This window comes from Salvia splendens, chromosome 19 (genome assembly GCF_004379255.2).
Source record: "Salvia splendens isolate huo1 chromosome 19, SspV2, whole genome shotgun sequence".
NCBI lineage: Eukaryota > Viridiplantae > Streptophyta > Magnoliopsida > Lamiales > Lamiaceae > Salvia > Salvia splendens.
In genome coordinates, this window is record NC_056050.1 from 23,738,674 (window position 1) to 23,765,987 (window position 27,314).

General features: G+C 38.1%; 1 protein-coding gene across 4 annotated transcripts; it reads left to right on the forward strand.

Annotated features, from left to right (window-relative positions):
- The first annotated feature begins 9,468 nt into the window (after window positions 1-9,468).
- Window positions 9,469-27,272, forward strand: LOC121778368 (exocyst complex component SEC8-like). 4 transcript variants are annotated; one of them, XM_042175707.1, is made up of 27 exons: window positions 9,469-9,617; window positions 9,719-9,831; window positions 11,175-11,387; window positions 11,978-12,151; window positions 12,308-12,412; window positions 12,815-12,924; window positions 13,348-13,500; window positions 15,564-15,726; window positions 15,815-15,921; window positions 16,929-17,230; window positions 17,323-17,486; window positions 17,574-17,689; window positions 19,225-19,295; window positions 20,203-20,327; window positions 20,430-20,479; window positions 21,451-21,551; window positions 22,403-22,515; window positions 22,595-22,702; window positions 23,333-23,530; window positions 23,618-23,703; window positions 24,072-24,255; window positions 24,370-24,447; window positions 25,640-25,741; window positions 25,833-25,907; window positions 26,611-26,706; window positions 26,815-26,864; window positions 26,948-27,272. In XM_042175707.1, exons 2-27 carry the CDS (start codon window positions 9,790-9,792, stop codon window positions 27,033-27,035), a joined length of 3,174 nt encoding a protein of 1,057 aa, XP_042031641.1. In that variant the 5' UTR covers window positions 9,469-9,617; window positions 9,719-9,789; the 3' UTR covers window positions 27,036-27,272. The 4 variants fall into 4 exon arrangements, with proteins under 4 accessions (XP_042031641.1, XP_042031644.1, XP_042031643.1 ...); XM_042175709.1 differs by having other exon boundaries at window positions 9,485-9,617; window positions 9,761-9,831; XM_042175710.1 differs by lacking the exon at window positions 12,308-12,412.
- Window positions 27,273-27,314: the final 42 nt, after the last annotated feature.

The window sequence follows — 27,314 nt, forward strand, 5'->3', positions numbered from 1 at the left end:
TTTTCATTTGGAAGGGAATTGAGGCATTTTACATTTTTTTGGATAATTACATATTTCATGCAAAATGTTTTATCTTTATTTCAATTTAACACAAAAATTATTAAGTTTATATATTTCATACAAAAAATTTACTTAGTATTCCAAAATAATACATTTCGTTAAGTCCTTACTAACATAACACAGTTACTTCCAATTACATTATACATACAAAAAGTTTCATCAAGTTTCAAATTTGTACAAAAAAAATTAAATTAAAACTTTCCATTAATTATTTCAAACATAATTATTTTTATTACTCACAAGAATGAAAAACACATAGAAAAAAATCACCACTTTTCACCATCAAATTAGCGAATTGCATTTTATTGTCGAAGCTTTCTCATGTAACAATGGAGAATACAACTAAAGAGATATTGGATCTTTTTTGTAAAAATTAAATATTAACTTATTGACTGTTTGAAGCTCAAATTGGTCATTTTGTAAATATAAAATATTGACTTATATTTTATATTGTGCTCTATAAAGAATACAATAAAAAAATAGAGTATATTGAGATACAAAATTTTTTTAAACTACGATTAATTGCTAGAAGAATTGAAATTGACTTGTTATTTTTAGAGTGATTAATAGTATTAAATCTCTAATTATCTTTTATTATATTGATAAGTTGGACAAATTATAAACTAACTAACGGTGTTTAAAATATTTACCGGAATGTATTAATTTAAAACACTAATATAACTTTTTATATGAAATATGTAAACTTAATACTTTTTGTACTAAATTGAAACAAAGGTGAAACATTTTGTATAAAATATGTAATTACCCCTACATTTTTATATTTTTAGTCGAATCTCGTTATACCTATTTTCGATATTCTTATAAAATACTTTTGTTTGTGATAAACATAGGTTTTTAGGGAATTGATTTCATTATTGGTTGAGGAATTACACCAACATTACACGCCTCAAATAGGCTCCATTATTTCCCACATATGGTAAACTATTAAATTCTATACCTAATTCTATACAAGGTATGAAAAAGATATCAATCAATCACTAATCTTCAATCTTGATTGTGTAGGATCTTTCCTTCCAACACTCCCCCTCAAGTTAAGTGACGGGATCACCGATGCTTAACTTGTCCAATACTCCATGAAACGATTGAGAGTTCACAGCCTTCGTCAAGATATCAGCCAATTGATCTTCTGATCTGACGTATGGTAGCTCCACGATCTTTGCATCAATTGTATCTTTTATAAAGTGTCTGTCCACCTCTACATGCTTAGTTCGATCATGTTGAATCGGATTCTCGGAGATACTAATAGTAGCCTTGTTATCACACAGTAATCGGCATGGTTGGGCCGATTTGAGTTCCAACTCAGTCATGAGTCTCCTCAGCCACAGTATTTCGGTTAATCCACTCTTGATTCCTCGAAATTCTGCCTCCGCACTCGACAAAACTACTACTTTCTGCTTTTTCTTTCTCCATGTCACGAGATTGCCTCCTACAAAGGTGAAATACCCGGCTGTTGACTTTCGATCATTTGGGTTTCCTGCCCAGTCTACATCTGTATATCCATGTACCTCTAGGTGGTTGTGTTTTTTGAATAACACTCCATGTCCTGACGTGCCCTTCAAGTATCATACTATTCTCAAAACAACCTCCCAATGTTCTTCCTGAGGTGCATGCATGAATTGACTCACCACTCTGACGGCATAGGTCAGATCCGGCCTAGTATGGGATAGATAGATGAGCTTTCCCACTAGTCTTTGATATTTCCCTCGATAAGCTCGTTTGGCTCCTTCTCGGATCTGTAATCCGTGATTCTGAACTAGTGGAGTGTCTGTCGGCTTACAGTCTATCATTCCTGTTTCTGCAAGGATGTCGAACACATACTTTCTTTGATTGATGAAGATCCTCTGTTTCGACCTTTTTACCTCGATGCCCAAGAAGTATTTCAAGGCACCAAGATCCTTCATCTCGAATTCTTTGAACAAATTCTTCTTTAGTTGACTTATCTCTTTTTCGTCATCCCCGGTAATAATCAGGTCATCAACATAAATAATAAGACGAGTGATCTTACCATTTCTTTTCTTGAGGAACAGTCTGTGGTCCGAGTTGCTTTGTCGGTATTCATATTTTTTCATCACTTCAGTAAACCCCCCCAAACCAAGCTCTTGGAGATTGCTTCAAGCCATACAAGGTTTTCTTGAGTTTGCAAACATCCCCATTCAGAAAATCTCCTTCGAAGCCTGGAGGAGGTTCCATGTAGACCGGTTTGGTCAATTCGCCATGTAGAAAGGCATTTGTCACATCAAATTTGTGAAGGGGCCAGTCTCTGTTGGCTGCAATAAAAAACAGGACCCTTACCGTGTTGATTTTGGCCACTGGTGAAAAGGTTTCAGCATAATCCACGCCGTAAGTTTGGGTGTATCCTTTGGCTACTAGCATTGCTTTGTATCGATCAATAGACCCATCTGGTCTCCTCTTGATAGTGAACACCCATCTACACCCCACAGTTGCTGCTCTTTTAGGTAGTTTGCTAACTTCCCAAGTTTTATTCTTCAATAGTGCATCCATCTCTACTAGCATTGCATCTCGCCAATGTTTCTTCTGCCAAGCTTCCCCTGCTGTTTAAGGGATTTCTTCCTCCTCATAGAGTGCAGCCTCAAAGGCTCTTGCCATCTTAGTTAGGTTTGCCTTTGCTAAGTTTGCAACAGGATACTGACTCCGTCTTCCTATCTTCTCCGGGGAATATCTTCTCGGTGGAATTCCCCGAGTGCTCCGGGGAGAAAGTATGTATCTCCCAGTGCTCTCATCTAGAACAGTATTTGTATCAACTTGTCTCCCAGTGCTCTCATCTAGAGCAATATCTGTATCAACTTGGTTAGGAAGAGAAGGTTCTTGAGGAGGATCAGAGTTTACCTCGGATACCGGTTGAGGAGGATCATTGGGTGGTGGTTGAGAGGACTCTGTGGCGGAGACGTGCTCGGTGTTCGTGCTAATCTTTTCTGTTGAGTCCTCGTTGGAGAGATTTGACCGATGCACAAACCAACTTAGGTAGTCAAAAGTGTTTTCTGACTCACTCTCCCCCTGACTACTAAAGTTGGTGCGGTAGAAGAATTCTGTTTCCAAAAAATTGCAGTTCATTGTGGTTATGATTTTTCGTGTGCTTGGATCATAGCATCAATACCCTCGTTGGTTAATCTCATAACCCACAAAGACGCATTTGGTGGCACAAGATGATAGTTTAGTTCTCTCGTGTTTTGGGATATGGACATACACTGTACATCCAAAGACTCTAGGCTGAAGGTTCAAATGTTTGAGAATTTTGGTGAGCTTGGTCAAGGTATCAAGGGGTGTCTTTTTGTTTAGAATTTTTGTGGGAAGCCGATTTATAAGAAAGATTGAGGTCGCAACAGCTTCTGGCCAAAAGAATTTAGGGACTTTGGATTCAATCATCAAGGCTCGGGTGATTTCAAGGATGATTCGGTTTTTTCTCTCAGCTACCCCATTCTGTTCGGGTGTATAAGGGCAGGAAGTTTGATGGATGAGGCCTTTTTTGATAAAGAAATCGGTCATTTTCTGGTTAACAAATTCTCTCCCATTGTCGGACCGAAGGGTTTTTATAGTGGTTTGGAATTGGGTTTGAACAAGTTTAAAGAACAGAATGAATTTGTCAAGCACCTCGGATTTGTGTTTTAAAAAATATATCCATGTCATCCTAGTGCAATCGTCTTCAAAAACGACAAAGTATCTAAAACCATTCCCCCCAACAATGGATGCAGGACCCCAAACATCAGCATGAACAAGGGAAAAAATGGAATTCATACGAGTATTTGTAGGTTTAAACGATTGTCTATGGCTTTTGGCTAAAACACAAGTTTCACAAATAAAATCTTTCGGAATAGAAAGCTTAGGAAAAAGTAACCTAAAATAACCAGGAGAGGGGTGTCCCAATCGTTGATGCCAAAGCCAAATCTCCATTTTCGTGGACCCGTGAGCCAGCATCACACTTTCTTGGTGAGCTATCTCATCCACGTAGTAGAGTCCTTGGCTCTTAGTGCCACGCCCAAGTATCCCCCTCGTCCGAATATCCTGCAATATACAAAAGTCGGGATGCATCAGCAATGTACAGTTCAATTCCTTCGTCACATGACTTATAGAAATCAATCTCTGGGACAAGGTAGGAACATAAAGGCAATTTGAAAGTCTCAATGTCGGGGATATTTCAATAGTGCCCGCCCCGGCTACAGTGATTAATTCCCCACTGACAGTCTGTATATATGTCTTAGTAATATTACTAAAACTAATAAAAGCATCCTTATTTGGGGTCATGGTATCGGTGGCCCCACAATAAAAAATCCATCCCTTTTTCTCCCCCTCAATTCCATGTTTCACAATATATGCAACGCAAATTTGGTTTAAGGGCTCAAACTGATTTTTAAGATACATAGGGCAGATTTCAAAATTTTTAGGGATATCAGGGGGCTTTTCACAATAATCCATAAGTTTGGGGCCATCATATAAATCATTGTAAGTGGGGGGTCTTTTTGCAAATCTCGGGGGTGTTTGTATAATTTTCTAAAATATGAGGGTTTATTTTGTAATGAGTGGTTTAAACAAGGGTTAGGGTTGTGAATCCCCAACCCTTTACCTCCATTTGATGCCTCCGAGTCGCTGATCCAGTTCTTCCTTTCGGCGGAATTGCCGGCTCTGACGACGCCTCCGCCTCCGCCGGAGGCTTTCGGTCCCCCTTCCTTATGCTTCCCTCGTCCGTTCGGTACCTCCCATTTCTCGGGATTTTGCTTCCCCGTCTCATTCGCGACGGTCAGGCCAACTGCCATCTTGGCTCTTGCCGTTGTCTTCCTCTCCTCCCACCAATCGGGGTATCCCACCAATTGGAAGCATGTCTCCCGCGTGTGCTTCTGCATTCCGCAATGAAAGCACCACAACTTCGATTTATCCGCCGGTTTGCTTCCCGGGCGGTGTGAGGTGGTCGTCGTTCGTGGGTTCCCGCTACGCTGGGGTTGTCTCTGTCCCTGTGCTGCGAGACCGTGGCCGATTCCTCCATGATTGTTTTCGGTGTTGGAGCTTGGTGGTCCGGTTATGTGGGAGTAGCCTCCCCTTCTCCCGATTGCGACTTTCATTAGACGCGACCATAACGGGTAATTTCCTCCGTTGAGTTTACTGCTTGATGATTCTGTGGTTGGTTTTTCGTTGGCCATTTTGGGATTGATTGGAATTTGGTTTTGTCACTTGTTTCTTGCTTTTTTTGGTCGGGATTGGTTTGGGTGATGATGAAATTTTTCTGAGCCATAATTCATAACCTGCTCTGAAGCCATGATAGAAATCCATGAGTTCCATCTTAAAACCAATTGGTGATAGGAGGAGGGGCCCATGAGACTTATATACTAGTTTCAGTTTTCTCTTGACACCGATGTGGGACAGTTATATGTTATATTTTTAGTTTCAATTGCCAACACCCTCCCTCAAACCCTTCAAGGTGAACCTTGGAGGGGTTGGACTTTTTTCTAATCGATTGGACAATCGGCCCAATTTTTTTCGATTGGTTGGACCACTTGTCCTAAATTTTTAAGTCCAGATATACTGCTGGGTCAGTCATTTTTTCGGTTTCGGCCCAGATATACTGTTGGGTCAGTCATTTTTTTCGGTTTCAGCCCAGATATACTGCTGGGTCAGTTAAATATGACCCACAGTCGGCGACCTGCTCTGATACCATGATAAACATAGGTTTTTAGGGAATTGATTTCATTATTGGTTGAGGAATTACACCAACATTACACGCCTCAAATAGGCTCCATTATTTCCCACATATGGTAAGCTATTAAATTCTATACCTAATTATATACAAGGTATGAAAAAGATATCAATCAATCACTAATCTTCAATCTTTATTGTGTAGGATCTTTCCTTCCAAAAGTTTGTGTTGGTAGCCGATAATAAGATCTTTGCGAAATATCAACAAAAACATTGGGGAGGCACATGGTTTCGTTTGCAGTGTACTACACTCATATTTTCGATAGCCGATAATAAGATCTTTGGAAATATCAACAAAAACATTGGGGAGGCACATGGTTTCGTTTGCAGTGTACTACACTCATATTTTCGATTTTTGAATAAGTGGATGATATGCGTGCCGTCGACATCACATGAAGTCAAGAAGATAAAAAAACTTGAAACCTTTTTGGAGGCAATGTATCTATTGAGTAGGGGTATTCGAAAAAATGATGGATTGTTTATAACAAAGGGCATATCAATTGGAGGAGCCATATGATCGAATTGCGTGTTACTAAGTAAGTACTAGTAGTATAATTTAATAAAGTAGAATTTGGGAAAAAGTATAAGAAATTGAAAACAATGAGATGATCTTGAAGAAATTTGAGAAATAATAAGAATAACATGAGAAAGATGATGATTTTAATGTGTGAACGAGGAGAAAATATTTTTGAATTATTTAAAAAATAATATTGATATATTTTAATTATTTTAAAGCATAATAACTAAAATAATGGTTGATTCGGAGGTTACTTGTATGGTCAATGAGTCTTCTACACGTGCCGCACAATTGACTGAGATGGATGCGTGTGCATTACGCACGTTGTCACGTCAGAGCGTGCCTTCACGTTGGTTTCTCAGCCTCCATCGTGGACCAACTCCTACGTATCACGTAGGGGCATGACACTTCTTTTGCACATGTGGATACCCTAATACCACATTTTGGCCATTCCTATTCATATAAACCAGGATAGTGATAAAATCACAATCTTTTGCGCATTGTGATTTTCTTTAAACTCCAAATTATAATCTAGACCATTAGATTTGAAGATTTTATGTCAATATATGACAAATAACGTCAATTGAAAATGCCAACATAATGTCAGTTGGTTGACAATGTTGACATTGTCTGTTGACGTTATTTGTCACCTATTAACATTAAATCTTGAAATTTTATGGTTCATATCATTGTTTGGAATTTGCATCTGATGACATTAACATATACTCCCTCCGTTCCGCAAAAGATGTCACACTTGTTGGACGACACATGATTTTAGGAGGTTTTGTTTTGTGTGTTAAGTGGAGAAAGAAGATATAATATTTATATTAATGTGAGAGAGAACATTTTCTATAAATAGAAATGTGACATCTTTAGTGTGTGATAAACTATAAAGAAAAGTGGAATATTTTTTATGAAATGGAGGAAGTACAATGCATGTCTCATCATATTCAAATGACTTAGAGTTGCATACTAAGTTACTAGTGAATTTTCTTTTCTCTTGCTAAGTCGTGACATTGAGCCTAAAACACAATAAAAGTATACAAAACAATATACTTAAAAAATGATTTTTATATTGTCATTACTTGACAATTAATCCTTATATGTCATCATCTTCTAATTTTAGTACTTAGAGAATCTCCAGTGGTCGGCGGACAAGCAATAGCCCAGCTATGCCACATCAGCAGCACTAAATTCCTCCTGCCATATCAGCTGGACAAGCAACTGGACATCCATAGCCTTGCCACATCATCAGCACTAAAAACAAATAATTAAACAATCATACAAAATATGGAATTAAATTTACGACACATATACGGGAAAATTCTCTAATAATATTAAAATTTAAAAAAATACATTAATTAAAAAAAAGTAAAAAAATTACATTACTTAAAAAAAATCGAAATCCACGCACAAGCCCACTCCTTCCGGCGCCGCCTCACTCCTCACCGTCGGCGCTATCCGGGACCCCCAAATCTGCGGCATCTGAGCCCGCGTCAGAGCCCCCCACCTGTGCCGCGCCGAGATTCAAATCCTGTCGCATACTCACGAGCACGACGTGAAAAAAACTCTTATCCTCGGGGTCAGTTGCATTCTTCCATTGATCTATGACCTTGATCATCTGAGCCCGCGCTTGTTGACGCGCCAAGAAGACGAGGTCGGCTGTCGAGCTGCCAACAGGGGGGGATGCCGACTAGACCTCCTGGGACCTCTGGCGAGGGCGTTGCGCCCGTCTTTGACCAACCGGGCGAGTGCCGCGAGTAAACGAGGGAGGGGACGGGGTCTCCTGAGCATCTCTGGGGAGGTCGTGGGAACTGCCGCTGCTACCTCCGGCGTAATCACCTGAATAGTTCAGGCGCTGCTTCTTCGGCCAGCCCGCGTCGACACCTGCCCGAAACTTCTCGGAGTCCATTAGCACCTCGTAGCAGTTCCAGTAGGTGAAGTCCTTGTAAAGCCCGGGCAGGGGGAACTCTTTCTCCGCCAGCCTCCTACAGTCGTGGTCAGTTTGGCCGCTGGACTTCATTCGGAGGGCGTTGGTGTACAAGCCCGAAAATCGGGACACCCCAGACCGGATTCGGTCCCACCCCTTCCGGCACTCCTCCCCGCTGCGTGGCCTCCCCTCTGGGCAAAATGCCTTGTAGGTTGCTGCTATTTTAGCCCACAAGTTAACGATCATCTGATTGTTCGAGGCGAGATGGTCATCGCAAACACTCACCCACGCTTTGGACAGCGCGACGTTCTCCGCGTCTGTCCACTTCCTCCGTACCTCCGTCTGCGACGACTCGCCGACCACCTTCTTCCCCTTCTTCTTCTTGGGCGCGCCCCGACCCCGCCCCACGGGAGTGTCCGGTGCCCCGAGATCTATACCCAACTCCTCTAAGGAGAAGGACTCAATCCCCTGGAACTGCGTATCCGCTGGGGTCGATGTGTGCGAAGCAGCAGTACCAAAATCAAAGCTGGGGCGATAGACGTCAGAGCCCCCGGGCGTCCCCTGCCCCCACGGTGTACCCTGCGTCCCCTGCATCCCCGGCGTCCCCGGGTACCCCGGCGTCCCCTACATCCCGGGTGCCCACCCCGGCATCATCGGCATTCCGGGATGCATCCCCGGTCCCCCCTGACCCCCCGACATCCCCTGCCATCCCGGCATACCACCACCAGATGCCATCCCGGGGATTATCTGCTGCCAAGGGTACATGTTGTTGTAGTACCCGGGCATCTGATTCCATCCACCTCCCACGGGGACCACGGGAGTTTGAGACCCGTTCGACCCTAAAGTTGGCTCGTTGTTGAGATCCATTTCGCGTTGTTGATCTTGTACAAAAATTAAGATAGAGAGAGTACTCGTTAAAACAATTGGTGCGAATGAAAATGTCGTGCAAATCACGTATATATAGTGTTTCGGAAAAAAAAATTGGCTCGCCGGTCCCTCGCCGATCGGGAGGCTGCAATAGCGGCGAGCCGATCGGCGAACGCCCGGGAATCAGCGTGTCCTCGCCGAAATTCTCACCGATTTGGCGCTCGCCGACTGCAATAGTTCGGTGAGCGCAAAAAATCGGCGAGCCGCTCGCTCGCCGACCACTGGAGATGCTCTTAAGTTTTAACACTTGCCCTCTTAAATTTAATATGGCATAAATTAAAATTTAACTACCAGACTTGGAGGAATTGACGTTACCCTTATGGCTCGATCTCATTTGTTTTCAATAATCAAATAGTCTTAATATTGAAAATTCTAAAATCAAATGTCGGAAATAATATATTTGCAGAAATTAAACCAATAATCAGAGCTATTTCTTCAAGCCATAGTTTGACAGATCCAGTAAGCATGTTTTCTCTTCCATTATTGCGTCTCTCTGTGTGTATGAGTGTATACATACATACAACCAGTTGTATCTAACTTCTAATGCTTCCGATTTTCAGTTAATCTCAAGAATTTGGAATCTGATATTCTTCAATTTCTAGGAGCTGTAATTTAGCTGATTTGAATTGAGATGTCAATCTTCGACGGGCTCCCCATTCCGAAAGATAAATCGGTGAGTTTTTTCTCCCGGTGTGTACGTTTAGCTTATTTATGTGTGTTTTAAGTATAGCTTAGTTGCCATTTCGTTTATGCTTTAATTAGTGATGTAAAATTGTATCAATTGGGCGCTGGATTGAATTATTATGATCATTTCGTATGCACTGGTAGCTTCCTACGGTCAAAATGCTTTTAGTTCTCTGGATAATTTAGAAACAATGGTAGAAAAATGTTTGGTAGTTTGATAGCGCCTCACTTGATTGGGGTTTTGGATCAATGTGCTCTTTAGCTTCTTATTTGATTTCATATTTTGTGTCAATTAAATTTAATCTCTAGTGAGTCCTTGAAGTGGTGATTTATGAGTTTCCAAGTTTGGACTATACAATGTCTCTAAATAAATACTCCTGTACTGTTATGGCTAAAGTAGTTGGGACTCCACTGTCAATTTCCTCATTTCCCAGATTCTATTGAAGACATGTAACACTAAACAGTTACTATTAACACATAAGATTTTCACTACTTCGTACACCTAGTGATAAATATATAGTGTGATACCCGCTACAGAAGTGTAGCAACTGGAGAATTATTCTGCTTTGGCCCCCTTGTTTATGTGTATTTTATTCGAGGTGACTTTATTTCCATCATAATGTTGAAAGAAGTGGCTTTACTAGCAAACTTTTCTAGCTGAAAACTGAACTGCCATATTCTGATTTCGTAAATGGAAAAAGTCATTAGTAGATTGGATGGATGTTTTTGCACATATTGGTACAATAGATAGCTACAGATTCTTAGCTTCAATTTGTATTTAACTGATTTTGGATTGGGAAAACAAGATCTTCATGCGATTGGACACACTCACACACATGTAGCTCTTTATCGCGCATGGAGGCTGGTGTCCATGTAAATTAACTTTATAGTTCACTAACTTCAGTTTAGGGAGAAGATTGCAACCTGATCACACATTGTAGAATTACCTAAAAGTTACTCATTTATTGACTATTTGATAATCAGCGCCTGACTTGCTGGCTTCTTTATCCTCTGTGTGTCCTGTATAAGTAGCTACCAGGGTACTTTTTTTTATCACTTATATTGAAAAATTGAAGAACTCCATATGCACATCTTTGTGTTGACATGACACTACTATCCATTCTGATCTTAGATAGCATAATTAGTTATTTACGAAAATTATAAGTTTTCCTGTCCCTTTTCTCCCCAAGTTCCTACTTTTTGGAGTTTTTTTTCTCTAAGTTTTTTTGTCATCTAGGACATCTCATGCTGTATTGATGATGCATCAGCTTTACAACAATTATGTTTGGGCTGCTGAAAGTCTAACTTATTATTGTTCCATGGTATTTGCAGTTTTTAAAGGAAGAACTTTCTAGAATAGATGAAAGTTGGGCTGCAGCGCGCTTTGATTCATTACCTCATGTTGTGCACATTTTAACATCCAAAGACCGTGAAGGGGAAGTGAAGGTCTTAAAGGAGCAAAGTGATATCATTGAAGAAGTTGTTGATGAAGTTGTTCATGCATATCATAGTGGCTTTAACAAAGCAATTCAAAATTATTCTCAGGTTTCTCTATAGTTATTTTTCTGGGTTCCAGAATCCATCTATTTATATTTATGATAGCTTTTTGGAGCTTGTTAGAGCATTTCGCGAAGTAGGGTCTATGAAGCAATGTTTAAGTATCATATAGTCTAAGGAAGTTTAGATCATATTGCAATTCATAGGCCTTTACCTATGACTATGTATACCAATGATGTTCCTTTCTATGCTGTATTACTTTTATGGACTTAAATTATGCATATTGTATGATCTTTTTTTCTTGTTTCTTAATCGCCAACCTGAAATAAGAAAAAATATGTGTGGCAAGCTGTAGGACATCTTGCAATAATGGATCTTTTACACGATCACTTCTGATTTACCCTTATTCTATTATAAATATTGAATTCATGCAAATGAAATTTATGCAAGAACTGCAGTCTACTTTTGTGGGACTTAATATAAACTGCTAACACTATTGGATCTGAGGCACTGCATCCTTCTTTCTGTCCCATTCTCTCTCTTTTGCCTTTACTCTTTGGTGGCATGATTACCCTTGGACTAGCCATATAGTTTTCAGGTATGCTTAAAGTTATAACTAAAATATCTCGGTCCTTCAGATTTTGCGCTTGTTCAGTGAATCTGCTCAAAGCCTTGGGGAATTGAAGGTTGATTTAGCTCAAGCAAAGAAACTTCTCGGTGCCCATAATAAACAATTGCATCAGTTGTGGTACCGGTCTGTTACTTTGCGGCACATAATCTCATTATTAGACCAAGTTGAAGGCATAGCTAAGGTCAGTATGTTCTTTTGACATAGTATTTTGTTTCAGACAGAAATATAAAAGTTTTTTTTTCATTGTGTTAGCTCCAGTTTGCTGATGGGGGATGATTATAAAGGTTTTTTTTCATGGATTTTTAATTCTATTTCTGCGATGTTTTCAAACGTATAGGTCCCAGCTCGTATTGAAAAGCTTATTGCTGAAAAGAAGTTTTATGCGGCAGTACAATTACATGTCCATTCAAGCTTAATGCTTGAGAGAGAGGGCCTCCAAGCAGTTGGTTTCTTTTTTCTATTTTTATGCAAGTTTTGTTAGTTTCCTTTTAATAAACATAAAGAATTGAAAGGAAATGTTTTGAGAAGTAATTATTCTTATTGATATTGTGAAGCCGATACATCGTACCCCATTATAACAGACTTACTGAAGAATCCTACTTGTTAATTTGTTAAGTCTTTTGTTGGTTCATATAAGGTCTACTGTAGTTGTTGTTCTTTTCCAACCTTGCATCTGTTAGAGTTGTAGCCTATGACTTGACTAGAATTTTTTTAATCATTTTTTACTGAACACCACAATTTGTCCTCTATTTCCAAAATTTCAACTTCTGGTTCAACTTGAGAGCAAAAAGGTGGTATCTCTAATAAGGCAGTATCTGATGGCTGATGATCTACTCGGGTTTAGGTGGGTGCTCTTCAAGATGTACGGTCAGAATTGACGAAACTGCGAGGAGCCTTTTTCTATAAAGTTTTGGAAGATCTACATTCTCATCTCTACAATAAGGGTGAATACAGGTAATTATCAATCTATTTTGTAGAAAGTAAACCTCTAGACATGCAAAGCCTTTTCCGTTGGTTCCTACTATCACCGTGCTAGTAAAAGTTAGAGTGGTGGCTGATGGCATATTGCATCACATGTTTGAAGAGCCTTTCCTCTGAGAACCTATGTAATTCGACAACCTATCATTTTTTCTCTTTTTAAGCACATTTTATATATGATGCTTAACCACGATAAATTTGAGGATAGCTGTTATGGTTAACATTTATGTGCTTCACAACTTGAGGGAGTTTGCATTTTATTTTGTTGGCTTTTTTTCATTTTGCTTTTGTACATGTAAGTAGCTTTGTTTTAAAAGGTTTGCCTTTTTCTTTGTGTTCTTTTCTTTTTGGTATATGGCTGGATCATCTTATTCTTAATTCCAACTTTCCTTGTGGCAGCTCAGATGTCTCAAGTATGCTTGAAAGTGATGATGCAATTCCAACTGCTACAGCTACGTCTTCCATGAATTATTCACACTCTCTCTCACGAAGAACCAGGTTGCTGAAAGGAGATGGGGATGGAGTGTATAGGCCCAGTTCAGTTGATGGGAGGTGAGATAGTCTTATTTTTTTAGTAATCATTTTTGCTTTTTAAATATCGACCTGGCAAGAATTATGTTCGACCATGAGATATCTTATATCAATCACATTATTTAGTTTGTGTCTGCAAATTCAGTTTGATTTCTCTTTCAAATTGGATATTGTGGTAAATGTGATTCTTATGGTATGAAGTGAGCTATTTATATTCTGCATATCCTGTATGTTGCAACAAATTTGAGCTTCTTTCTTCTGATAATAAAAGAATTATGGGCAGAACAATACATAAACGTGTCAGCTAGTCAGTTAGCAGTCTTAAGAAAAACCTGTTACTGGTTAGTAAACAACAGAAATGAAATGATTAAAAAGCACAAAGAAAATAATTTTACTAAAGAGAATTTTTTATCTTCATTAACACTCATTGGTAAAAGAAAAAATCTTGCATCTCCTTCCCGATAATGCATTCGTTTTTCAGCTTTCTTAATTCTTTACATTTATACACATTAACATATGGAGTATGTATACATCCGATTTAACTAGATGGGGATGTCCACCAAGTAGGAACTTTTTCAACGAATTCTCAATTAGTCAATCCTCTTTATTGTCTTGATGATGTTCCAAACTAAAATGTTTATGTATAAGATGTCTTAGGGTGTTTGTCAGACTCAGTCTTTTCTCCGTGTTCAATGCCAGATCCCAGCTCTCGCTGGACGATGCATCTTTTTTTTAATTATTACTAATATTATCATATCCAAGTAATTCTAGTTATGATTCTGAAATCCGAATTGAATTTCCCCAAGGCAGATGTCAGAGTTTATGCAATAATTAGCCCTTCTCCTGAGATTTATCAAGTGTTATTAAAAAGCGGAGATGGCTGCGCCGTGGCGGATGGCGGTGGCAGTTTCTAGGCTCAACGCCACCGCCACCATGTGATATGGCAGTTTACTCCCTTTTTTGAATGGCGGCCGCCACTCGCGAAGCGCCGTGGCAGGATATGGCTTTCATGGCGGTCGAGATGCCTTTTTGCCTTGTAAAACTACCCCACTTACCCCACTACCCGGCCCACGTGACATGTAACCTAGCCCATTGGCCATTATAAACAGTCTATTTATAGGGTTTATGGGAGTTTCTGGCTTCAAAACCATAACCGCTGCTGTCAATCCAAGTTATCGTCTCTCCAGTTTCCACACGCACAAGGCTCCAGATTCTAGAATTTCATTCACGATTCAAGATAACTGAAAATTTTTATGTACTACTACTTGGACCATCCACAATAGCATCAGACTAGCATGGTCTAGCCAAAAACTCTTCCTGCCACATCATCATGCCCTTCCTACAGCCTAGCCACTGTCCTAGCCAAGTAACAGCCTAGCAATAGGCTAACAATAGCCTAGCCAATGCCCTAGCCCAACAAATAAATTGACAAATACGATTTAATTCATTTTAATTATTGGTGTTTATCAAATATTAAAAAAATGAAGTGGAATGAGTTGTAAATATAGAGTATAAATAAAAAATAAATAAATAAATAAATCTGGTAGCCTATTGCTCGCCGCAAAATAGGAGGCCAGCGATCGGCTAGCCGGTTAGTCCATGCCCAACCTCTCGTCCGCTCCGCGCTCGTCCTTACCGTTAGCCGATTGCAATAGTGGACTAGACGCCCACCCTAGCCGCTAGCCTGTGGCTAGGGCGGGCACTAATCCACTATTGTGGACGCTCAGTTTGCATTAATTCCACTATTTAATTCTCTCTCTTTTCTTATAACTGTTCTACTCGATGCATGGATTAATTCCACTGTATAATTCTCTCTCTTTTCCTATAACTATTCTACTCGATGAAAGCGTCTCCATAATTATTGTCTTCCATCATTTAATTTTCTAATTTTCCGATAACTATTCTAATTTTTTGCATCTTATGTTATGTATTATATTTTATTTATTTGTTAATTTATCAACCGCCATTTACGCCATAATACCGCCATGCCGACCGCCATATCCCTATGGCGGTTTTTTGACCGACCGCCATAAGCCGCCATACGCTATTAATAACACTGGATTTATCTCCTTTCTGCTTGTTAGTTCATCATATGATGGGCACAATGAGGATGGCACCTTGGATATGCATGATGATGCTGCACCTAATGGGTATACTCCTACAATGAAGGCTATTGGTGGTGATGCAAGAATATTTTCTCGACAAATTCCAGTGTGGCTATCAGATTCTACTCCTGATGAATTTGTCGTATGCTTCCATTCTTACAGTAAAATTGCTCTTGAACTTATACTGGTTCTTTATGCCTATAAGGTCAATTGCATGGTATTTGATGCAGGAAGCAATGAGAAAGAGTGATGCTCCAGTGCATGTAAAGTATTTGCAGACTCTGGTCGAGTGCCTTTCCATGCTTGGAAAAGTTTCTGCAGCTGGTGCTATTATATGGTATGCTGTCAAGTTTGAATCCCATAGGATTTGATATACTTGTGTTTTAATAGACTTGCATTATTTCAGTATAGTTCTACATTGTGGATGTTACCCACTATAATAAATAGTCAAATCCTACAGATATATTCCTTGTAACGTCTTATCCTAGCAGTTAGATATCCTGTTTCGTTTCTTCATTACGTAGATATATGCAGAAGTATAGAGCTCTTTATTCAGCATTCTTCTGTTGTTAGTTTTTTGCAATGTTTCTTGAATCTTGAGAAACAGGGAGTTCACTTGATAACCTCTATATACCAAGATTTTAGTACTCCCTCCGTCCCACAGAAATAGGCCATTTGGGGTTGGCACGGGTTTTAATGTAGAATTGGTAAGAGAGAAGGAGAAAAAGTTTTTGAAATTGTGTAGTGGATGGTGAGACCCATAAATAATTAAGTACTCCCTCCGTCCCATAGAAATAGGCCATATTTCCTTTTTCGTCCGTCCCATAGAAATAATCCATATCCATTTATGTCAACCTTTTTTCTCCTTCATTTTTACTTAATTATTTATGGGCCTCACCATCCACTACACAATTTCAACTACTTTTTCTCCTTCTATCTTACTTTACCAATTCTACATTAAAACCCGTGCCAACCCCAAATGGCCTATTTTTGTGGGACGGAGGGAGTAAAAATGAAGGAGAAAAAGGTTGCCATAAATGGATATGGACTATTTCTATGGGACGGACGAAAAAGGAAATATGGCCTATTTCTATGGGACGGAGGAGTATACATGAAAAACCACCCCTAGAGTCATTTTATTTGTTTATTGGAAGTCATACTATAGGGACTATGAAGCTCCAGGGCTATTTAATTTCGGTAAATGAAGGTGTGATTGGAATAGGATTTTTGTATGAATACTTTCTTTTTGATATGCTTATTAAGTCATTTCATTTTTTGTTAAAGTACACTTTGTTAGTTTTTCTACTTATTTTCTGCTCTGTTCTCATGTCTCCATGGTCATAGCCAGCGGTTACGCTCTACAATCCATGATATCATTACTGCCAAAATCAAAGCACAGGTAGGACGTGTCAGTAGGCAAAGGAATGGTCTGGGCCACACTGCCTCGCCTACAGTCACAGGTCTACACTATCTAAAGGGCCAGCTGGAGCACCACTTAGCAAAACAAAAACGTCAAAATGGGATATCGCCAAATGGAGCTTTAGCTGTGAGCCCTGTCTCTCATGTAATGTCTCCTTCGGGAACAGCCCAAATTTCAGCACGGGACCTACTTGATTCTATTCTGGACACAGTTGTTCGGATATTCGGTATGTTATGGCTATAAAAATATCTGTAAGTTATATACTCATGTACTCTTTGCTGTTATCTTCGTATTCTTGATGGTGGAACAATTATTCAGAAAATCATGTTATTGTTGGAGAGTTACTTGAGTCAAAATCTTCACAGCAACTTAATATGAACACACCAAAAACAATGGCTGCTGACGTCAGTTGGAGCAATGACTCTGATGTTTCTAATGATACTGGAGGCTTTAGTGTTGGTTTTTCCTTAAATGTTCTACAGGTTTTCACTTAATGACCTCTTTTGTGTTTCAACCTCATGCTACTCAGAAAGTTGAGTTTTCCCTAATATTTTCCCAAATGATTGTAGAGTGAGTGCCAGCAACTTATATGTGAGATCCTACGAGCAACCCCTGATGCTACATCTGCAGATGCTGCAGTACAAACAGCCAGACTTGCCAGCAAAAACCCTTCTAAAGACAAGAGGCAAGGGCATTCCATGTTCTTTCACTTTTGTGCATCGTACAGATTGTTCATGTGCTTAGTATCATTTTCTTTTACTTCTACATTTGGGTTTCATGTGAACAACGTTTTCAACGTGATTGATACTGATGTTCATATTATTTTCTTTGTTTCCGCAATGCACTCATTTTAATCCCCATATGATGATGATATTTTTACTTGAATTTCACATTATATATGCAATTAATCTATATATGAAAAGGATCCAGTGAGAATGGTAAATATTGGTGAGAGGTGAGAATAGTTTTCAGTCCTTAGACTACAGAGATCTACTACGGATGCATCTTGTTTGAATGCAATTAGGAGTGAAGATTCTATCCTTGTTCATTAATTTTATGTGTTTATTCGTTTTTATCATTTCTACAACAAATCTAATTTTCACAAAGTCCCTTGGTTGGGATCCAGTGAGAGAATTTTATGTTTGAAATGAATATATGCACAAACATGAATTATGCATGCATAATCACAAGTTCCATGGACCCTAGATGAACAAATTAATACAACACATGGACAACCATATTCAACTAATGTAGTTGTTCAATTCTTAACATTGGTTTGTTCATCTCGGCTTCATGGATTTGTTCATGTATTCTCATTCGTCATGGAAGAAGCTCTATATATTATCTATATAGACGTGGGTTAATGTAAAAACTCAATTTTATCCTGAAAACTAAGAACACTAAAAACATTGCAATTAACACATAAAATCACTGCATTCAGAGTGAACTTTACTACACTCGCAAAAAATGAAATTAAATGAAAATTCCGCCCCTTATGGGATTCGAATACTGGTGTTGCACTCATCAAGCAAGAAGATGCCACCGTAGATCTCCATGATCGATGGTTCTCCGTTCTTATTTTAAATATGACTTCTCATTTGAAGTTTTGAACCTCTTCCTGTGCTATATACATGTGTGTAAATATATACTCCCTCCGTTCCATAGTAGTGGGGGCATTTCTTTTCGGCACGGAGATTAAGAAAGTAGAGAGATGAAGAGAGAATAAAGTAAGAGAGAGTAAAGTAAGTGAGAAGAAATGTGTTAACTTTTACTAAAAAGGGAAATGACTCTACTACTATGGAACGTACCAAAATGGCAAAATGACTCTACTACTATGGAACGGAGGGAGTAGTATATTTCTGCATCTGATGCCATGACTGATTTGGATGTTGATATTAGAATTCTGTTTTCACCATATATATTCCATGCTGCTGGCATGACAAGTTTGGTGACATTGATAAGTGTTTGGAAGGATAATGAATGGAGTATATTGACAACTGTTGATGAAATTAGTATTTTGCAAGAGGATGGCTCTTCTGCAGATTTTTCCATTGACAAGAACTGCTTTAGTTGGGAAGGCATTATCACACTGGAATGATAGCCTTCCCTGCATCATTATGATGATATACATTAATCATTTTTTTACTGTTTGAACTTGTACTCTGATTTATCGTCTATAGAATAAGGTAATTGACCCTTTTTACATCAATTTGTTTACAGAGATGGATCAGAAGATGGACTTACTTTTGCATTTCGGTTCACTGATGCTAGTACTTCCACTCCTAATCAAGGTAAGAGAAATATGTTTCATGCCTACCACCAACCTCACCCCTTGAGGTAGCCAAGTGGCAAGTGTACTTTATTGATTACACATACAATGTCAGCCTGGGCATCACCTTTCCATGGCTTGACAGTATGAAAAATCAGTTGGAAATGTTATCATATTTATATAAATACATGTTCTCTCATTGACAGCAATAACCATTTTGCCAAAAAAAAAAAAAATAAATCAACCAACAGCGTGTCTTCCTAAGGAACCTAGTCTTGATGAAGTCTTCTTTTTTATTTAAATATTGTCTGTTGGGACACAATCATTTTCTAAAATTTTATCCCGCAACCCTCCTAAAGGAAATGGTTAGTTGCATTTTAAATCACCATGTTTTCCCCAATTTGCTGATTCAACACAGTTTTATACTCCCCCGGTCCCTAAAAAATAGTCCATTTTTGCCATTTCGGTATGTACACAAAAATTAGTACTTTTCCCATTATAGAGACTACCCCACAACATATCAATTTATTTATCCTTTCTTACACATGGCCCACCAGTTTCTTCTCTCACATTACATTTATTAATCATTACTAACACTGACCCCTAATTTGGGACCCTTTTTCAACTAACAAAACGCCAACTATTTTTTTTTATTAAAACCCGTGCCGCACCCCATTAGGCCTATTAATTGGGGACCGAGGGAGTGAATTGCGATGTCGACAACTTAACAAGTAACAGCAAAATTAAATTTCTCTATAATTTTAATAATTGGACACAATTGCAGTGAATGGATGTTTACTTTTCATATATTAAATGCAATCATTCTTCAGGCATTTATCCTTGCAATTTATTATAACGTTGTCTTAAATTTGGCCAAAGGTCGTATATATAATTTTGTCATTGAATTAAATAGCATAAATTCTTCGTAGGGTCTGACCTTAATCGCCAAGGATGGAGAAGACCAAATGTAGTCCAAGAAGGTTATGGGACTGGTGCCGTGCTACCAGAGCAAGGGATATACTTAGCAGCATCAGTATACAGGCCTGTAGTTCAGGTATGGATAGAGTGCAATCAAAGGAAACTAATGCTCGTCTGTTCTCCTGGTCACATGACTAAGATGCATAATTTAATTTTCTTTTTCTGCCCTTACTTGCAGTTTACAGAAAAAGTTGCATCCATGCTTCCTCAAAAGTTCTCCCAACTTGGGTGAGCACATTCAGCTCCAATTTCTAAATCAGCAGCGCATGACATGCAGTGTATAATTGCTTAGAATAATATTAACTCAGAAATGACCCTAAGCATATATAAGCCTCAGATATACTCTCGATCCCTTTTAGATTTCAGTGACATACCATTAGTCAGCTCTACAAACTTATTAATACATTGGTTGTGAAAGTGAAACTATCAAATATCTTTAGAGATGTTGTATTGAATAAAAATAAGGGGATTTTGTGTATATGTTGGCAGACCTTAGAGGTCTTAGGTTTGCTTTTCTTGCAAAAATGTCATTTGTCAGGAGATCTTTGTTATCTCAAGTTCAACCTATCAAGTTCCCTTAGTAAACCATTCTCTGTCACTCACGATCGAGATTATCATGAAATAGCTGTTTGGTCGTTGAGAAAACTGATATTTTCATATTTTGAAATAGTCACAATATGATTAGGAGTCTAGGACTTGGTGATGTTGCTGCCCACTGTAAGTATTGGGGTGTGTAGTTAATGAAAATCGTGGGACGAAATTAAGTCTGGTTCTGGACTCCCGAAAAGTAACAGTTTCAAGGCTGTATGCTTCTACAGCTGGTGAGACTTTTAATTGAACATAGCTGGAATGATTTAGAACTGTAGTATTTCATCTTAAATAGCAAAGTTTGATTGGAAGAACACAGTTTCTTCTTGATATTTAGTTGAGATACTCCTGTTAGGAAAATGATGAATTTTATTCCCCACCCTTGATTTTGTCATGATTTCTCCTTTTCCATGAAATAATTATTTCCTCATCAATTGTTTCCCATAACCTTTTCCTTTACTGAATTTCATAATCTACCCCATATATGATTCAGCACGAGTGAATGTTTTGAAGATGTTTGTCTTTCTGTTTCCGGTCCTATTATATCTATCCATCCTTTCTTAATGCATCTTTATGTTGACCATCTATCCACTAATGAATGGATTATGCAGAAATGATGGATTGCTTGCCTTCACAGAGAACTTTGTGAAGGATCACTTTTTGCCAACTATGTTTGTAGATTATCGGAAAAGCGTACAGCAAGCCATATCAAGCAAGCCTACGAACTATTGTCTTTTTGCCTGGTTATTGATTGATGAATGCATTTAGTTTCATTATTTCCAAACACCTTATGTCCATTTTTGTAATATGGATTGAAGTGGATCAAGTTCGAGTTTGATTTCATCAACAGTAATATACTAATAGATCTCATGCATCGTCTGTTTGTGGCTGTCTGCTAAGTAAGTGCCTGCATATGATGACTCCAGTGATTGTTTGATTCTAGCTGAACTGCTCATTAAACTGTGTTGATGCAGACTGACACAAATCTAGTAATTTATAAGCAGTAATTTACAGAGGTATAATAATACTCCCTCCGTCCCATTAAAAATGACAACTTTCCTCAATGAAAACAACATCATCTCTACTTTTTTCTCTTTCTTGTTTAATTCTCTCTACTTAACTCACAAAACAACACTACATAAAATCCTTTGCTGAAAAGCAAATGTTTCATATTTAATGGGACGGAGGGAGTAATATCTATGAAATTTAGTACGGCATCTTCTTCTTGTTCGAATTTAGGCTGAGGCTCCTTCAATTACGCATGCATTCAACATAATTATATGCCTTTCAGTAGCTTTATTTATTTTTTTAGAAAGTCCCACTTATATCTTTATATTTGCCTCATTCTAGCAGATAGACTTAGATAAATTATAGTTTATTGCCTGAATTGATTCTGTCGCAATAGGGTGGAATTGGATGTATAAAAGGTGCAATGGTAAATATGGTGCTCAATTTAAATATCTAATTCTGGTGTATTTGCAGTTTTGCTAATCACGAATCATGTACTGATAATTTCATTAGCATACCCCTCAAAATCTGATTTTGGGTCTCTTCTATAAACAGGTCCAGCTGCATTCAGGCCACGAGCTAATGTAGCTGTGTCATACACTCCATCAATTGGAAAAGGCCGGCCTGTTTTACAAGGATTATTAGCTATCGATTGCTTAGCAAAAGAGGTATATTCGTGTTTTTGCCATATGCTGAGAAGAGAAATAAGCGATCTCTTTGTGCTCAACCTTTACATGATTTATTTAGGTTCTTGGGTGGGCTCAAGCTATGCCAAAGTTTGCTGGTGAGTTAATAAACTATGTCCAGACATTCCTGGAAAGAACGTATGAAAGATGTCGAACGTCATATATGGAGGTATGCTTGTTACGTTATCCTCTTTTTTTCTTCTTCTCATTTCACCCAGTCATATTTTTTAAGTTCATTCAAGTATTTTCAAATAAAGGGAGCATCACTAAAATTTCTTTCTCGTTGTACTGTTTCTTGTTTCTCTTGATGATATGTTGCTTTCTGCAACTTTATCACTCTTGAATTGTGTGCTTGGTAAATCTGGGAGCTGATACTTGAAGAACTTGGACTATTCCTTAAAACAAATTAACTATATCTGTATGAGAACTAAGTAATGCCTTTAAATTCAACCTCCAGGACTATTGACTTCTTCCTGGGTTTCTGCTTGGTGGCTACCTTTCTCGATGGTGAATATGCCACCGTAGCCATTTACTAGATTTCAATGGAAGATGTTATACCAGCCTTTACCTGTAAATTCTTAATGTGCATACCATTTGAAGCTCTAAGCTTTAGGAACTTCGTAATGATGGAAACTGAAAGGAATTGTTGGTATGATGTAAGTTTGTAAAGAGAAGGGTTAACCTCTACAGGGAACAGGCTCTACTATGAAGCTTCACATTTGATATTCTACTGGATACAACTCCTATTCTATTTGTTTTCACTTTGAAATAATAATCTCTTTTTTGGTTAAAATATCAGGCAGTTCTGGAGAAGCAAAGTTACATGCTTATTGGGAGACATGACGTAGATAATCTCTTGCGACTTGATCCATCCAGTACATGTTTAATAAATTCATTAGATGATGGAATCCTAGAAACCAATGATTTGGATGCTGGATCAAATGGAGTAGAAATGGAACTAAGTGATATACTACTGAATCTGAGACCTATTAAGCAGGTATTCATGCCCTTATGAAAATAGAAGCCATTTTGAAACATCTAATCTTTGTTTTGCACCTTGTTTTACTCTGGTTAATTTCTGCAGGAAAACCTAATACGCGAGGATAACAAACTTATCTTATTATCTTCATTGAGCGATTCGTTGGAATATGTTGCAGATTCCATAGAAAGGTAACTTTATGTATCTTATTTGTATCATGGTCGATTTGGTTGATTCTTGTAGCTACCTTCTTTCATGATCGAATCTAGCTCAAGAAAGAGTTTTGAAATTGTTTTATATAGTCCTGAAAAGATGTGTTTTTAAGTTTTTAGCTCAATTTTCTAGATTGTCAATTAACATATTGGATGACTGGTCCCTGTGATTATCTGTTGTTTTGATAAAAGTCCTAAAGTAATGTTAGAAATTAGAATGCACTTTCTGAAACAATGGCCCATGACCTAGTTTTCTGTTGTCCAACTATTTTGGACTGATTGGAAAGTATCAGGTATGTGCAAAAATGAAACATGTAAATACTTCAGTATAATTCTTTCTCATGTAGGCTAGGGAAATCATCTTCAAAAGCTTATAATCACGTAGAAGAAAATGAACCGCATCATGCTAGAACAGGCAGTTTGCCTCCAAAAGATCTTGAATCATTTGCTGAAGACTACAGAAAACTGGCTATTGATTGCCTTAAAGTTCTACGAATAGAGATGCAGTTGGAGACAATTTTTCATTTGCAGGTACGTGAAATTTGTGTACATATTCTACCAAAAAGTTGATAAGGTGATGACGCCTCACTGGAAAACTGTACTTCATACAAAATAACTCTTGCTGCAAAATGCGAACTGGTATAGGAAATGACAAAGAGGGAGTATTTGGATGACCAAGATGCAGAGGAGCCAGACGATTTTGTTATATCATTAACTTCCCAGGTGAATTCTCATCTTTAGAGCATTGTGCTGGTTAGCTTTGGCTTAACCTTGTGATCTGGTGAAAATGCTTTGGCTAAACCTAGTGCTCCATTTTTTCATGTTCACGTCATTCCCCTGCAGTCATGACAATTATATAGAACATTCCTTGAAAGTTAAAACATATACTCCCTCGGTCCCTTATAAGTGCTCCCATTTTACCATTTTAGTTTGTCCCTAAAAAAGTGTTCCTTTTCCACTTCAGTAAACTACCTATCACTAACCCCTTATGTTTTACCCTCACTATATCAACTTATTTACATGCCCACAAATCATCTACAAAATTACCTAACATCTACAATAAAGTACAATACCCTTATAATAAATGCGGGCCCCTTTTTACATTCATTTACACACTTACCTAGCGTTTATTAAAATTTAAAACCCATTGTGAAAAGTATGGGAACACTTATAAGAGACAGAGGGAGTATTTCTCTTATACATTCTATTTTTTAAAAATATATAACTAAAATCGAGTTTCTTGTTTGCATAACTTTATACCTCAGCTATTGAGTTAATTGGCTTGATTAACTTTCCTTGATATTGACAAGGTTGGTGTAGCATGATTGGAATTTATGTCAAAAGAGTTGATCTTTTTGTAAATATTCTTTGACACGGCTCTTTATTTTGGGGATTCTGTTGCCTTAGACATTGCACTGTCTGCAGATGAATTAGTGTATTGTTTTGAAGACTTATTTACCAATATACAAGGCCTCTGTGAGATACCCTGATTGGTGAAGCACGTGAATGTTCAATGACCTGATTAAGAGGGAGTTCGTTTATAAATTTACACCGGCCCCTACCATATAAATCTTCAGCTACCCAATAATAAACTAACTTATTAAGGGCCTCAGATTACTATACCTTTCGTCTCCTAAGGAAAAGCACTACTAAGTTATTATGCATATGTCCTTTATCATCATGCTTCAGATTAGTAATATTTAAGCACTATGAAATTCATCAAAAAGATTTGGGTTCCCTAACACTTGCCTTGTATCTTTTCTTATTATCTTTGGTCTCTTTATTTGTACATGGTTTAGGCTTCCATTCGTTAAACTGTGAAATAATCAAATATAACTGGCGTATTTGTCATGTGGCCTGATCAATCTTGCAAAATAATCGTACACATACTGAAGCTTAAATTTATGCGATCCAGATAACACGCCGAGATGAGGAAATGGCACCATTTGTTGCGGATGTGAAACGAAATTACATATTTGGAGGGATATGCCCCATTGCCGCCAATTGGTCTATAAAGGTTTGCTTATAATTGTGCTGGGTATTGAGAAATTGCACCGGAAAGGCTGGTCATTTTTATGTTTGTGAGAAAAATAATTGTTCCCACTCAGGCTTTGGCTGAAATGAAGTCTATCAACCTCTTTGGCGTTCAGCAGATTTGCCGTAACTCAATTGCGTTGGAACAGGTCTGTGGTCTTTTTCACTCTTCCTCTCTTTGATCTCTATCCCTTTCCTCCAGCTCTTCCACTACTTCTGGGGTCTCTTAAAAAATCCTTCTCATGAATTTGAACATCTAAGTCTAATAGTTTAGATTGTTAATTGTTATGCAAACAAGTCCTGAAGCATGGGTTGGAAGAACGAAATTTCAATGTTAATCTGTCATTATTATATGCATTTTATGTGAATAATAGCTGTTATAGGTTTTCAATAAAAACATCACTGTCATAATATCTAGTTCTGTGCCATAATTTGTTTGAAGTTTTATTTCTATATACAAAGTATTTTAGTCAACTTTTTTGCTAACACTTCTTGTAGTCAGAGATATACAACTTGCAGCAACAATTAATTTGAGAACTTCTCTTTTCCCATGTTCAAATCTTTTTAGCAAAATGAAGAGATGTGCATGATAAGGGGGCATTTCTTATTTGACTTAGGCATATGGTTTTCCCACCCTTATGGACTGAGCACCAGTGTGAGAACTTGAAAAACATAATTAGTAACATTATACGCTCAAGCTAATTGTGCTTGAATTTTCATTTCGCTTCTCTGTATTTTTGTGGTGATTGGAGGTGGTGTGGGCCTAATGGAAATAACACTATTTCCTGTAACAAACACATTACACGGCTTATCATGACAAGGACAACTGATAATTTTTCTGAGCTTCATCAGGCTTTGGCTGCTGTGTCTTCAATTGATAGTGAAGTTGTACAAATGAGATTAGATCGTGTTCGGACATACTATGAATTACTAAACATGCCCTTCGAGGTTAACTATCTGATACTACTGATTTCAATTTCTACCTTATTTCTGTATTTACTTTCTTTCCCACAAATAATCATGTTTCGTTGACAATTTGTCTTGTGTTTTCTCCAGGCATTGCTTGCATTTATCCAAGAGCACGAAGATCTTTTCTCAGCTGCAGAGTGAGTTATCTTTACAAGTTCAAAATTGCCATAAATCCCAATTATACTCTCCCTCATTCATAACCAAACATTTTGTCTGTCAGGTACCTAAATCTGCTAAAAGTCTTCGTCCCCGGGAGGGAAATTCCCGAGGACGCTCATGGTCGCTTGTCAGAGATTTTGCCTAGTTGAAACTTGGAAAATTTGTAAGCCGTTCTCGTCCTCACATCTGCAGTTTTAGTATACCTATTTGCCTGATTCGCTATTTTTGAGTGATTCCTTCAATTAGACAAATATCAGAGCATCCCTACCCTAGTCTTTTCTTCTTCATTTATGTACATTCAATTTTGTATCCTTGGGCTTTGTTTGGCATCAACTCAGATTTTGTTGACAGTACAGTATATATGGAGTTCTCAATGCTTATTTACAGGGGAGTGATCATTGCTAACTAATTAGCAATCACAAATTAAG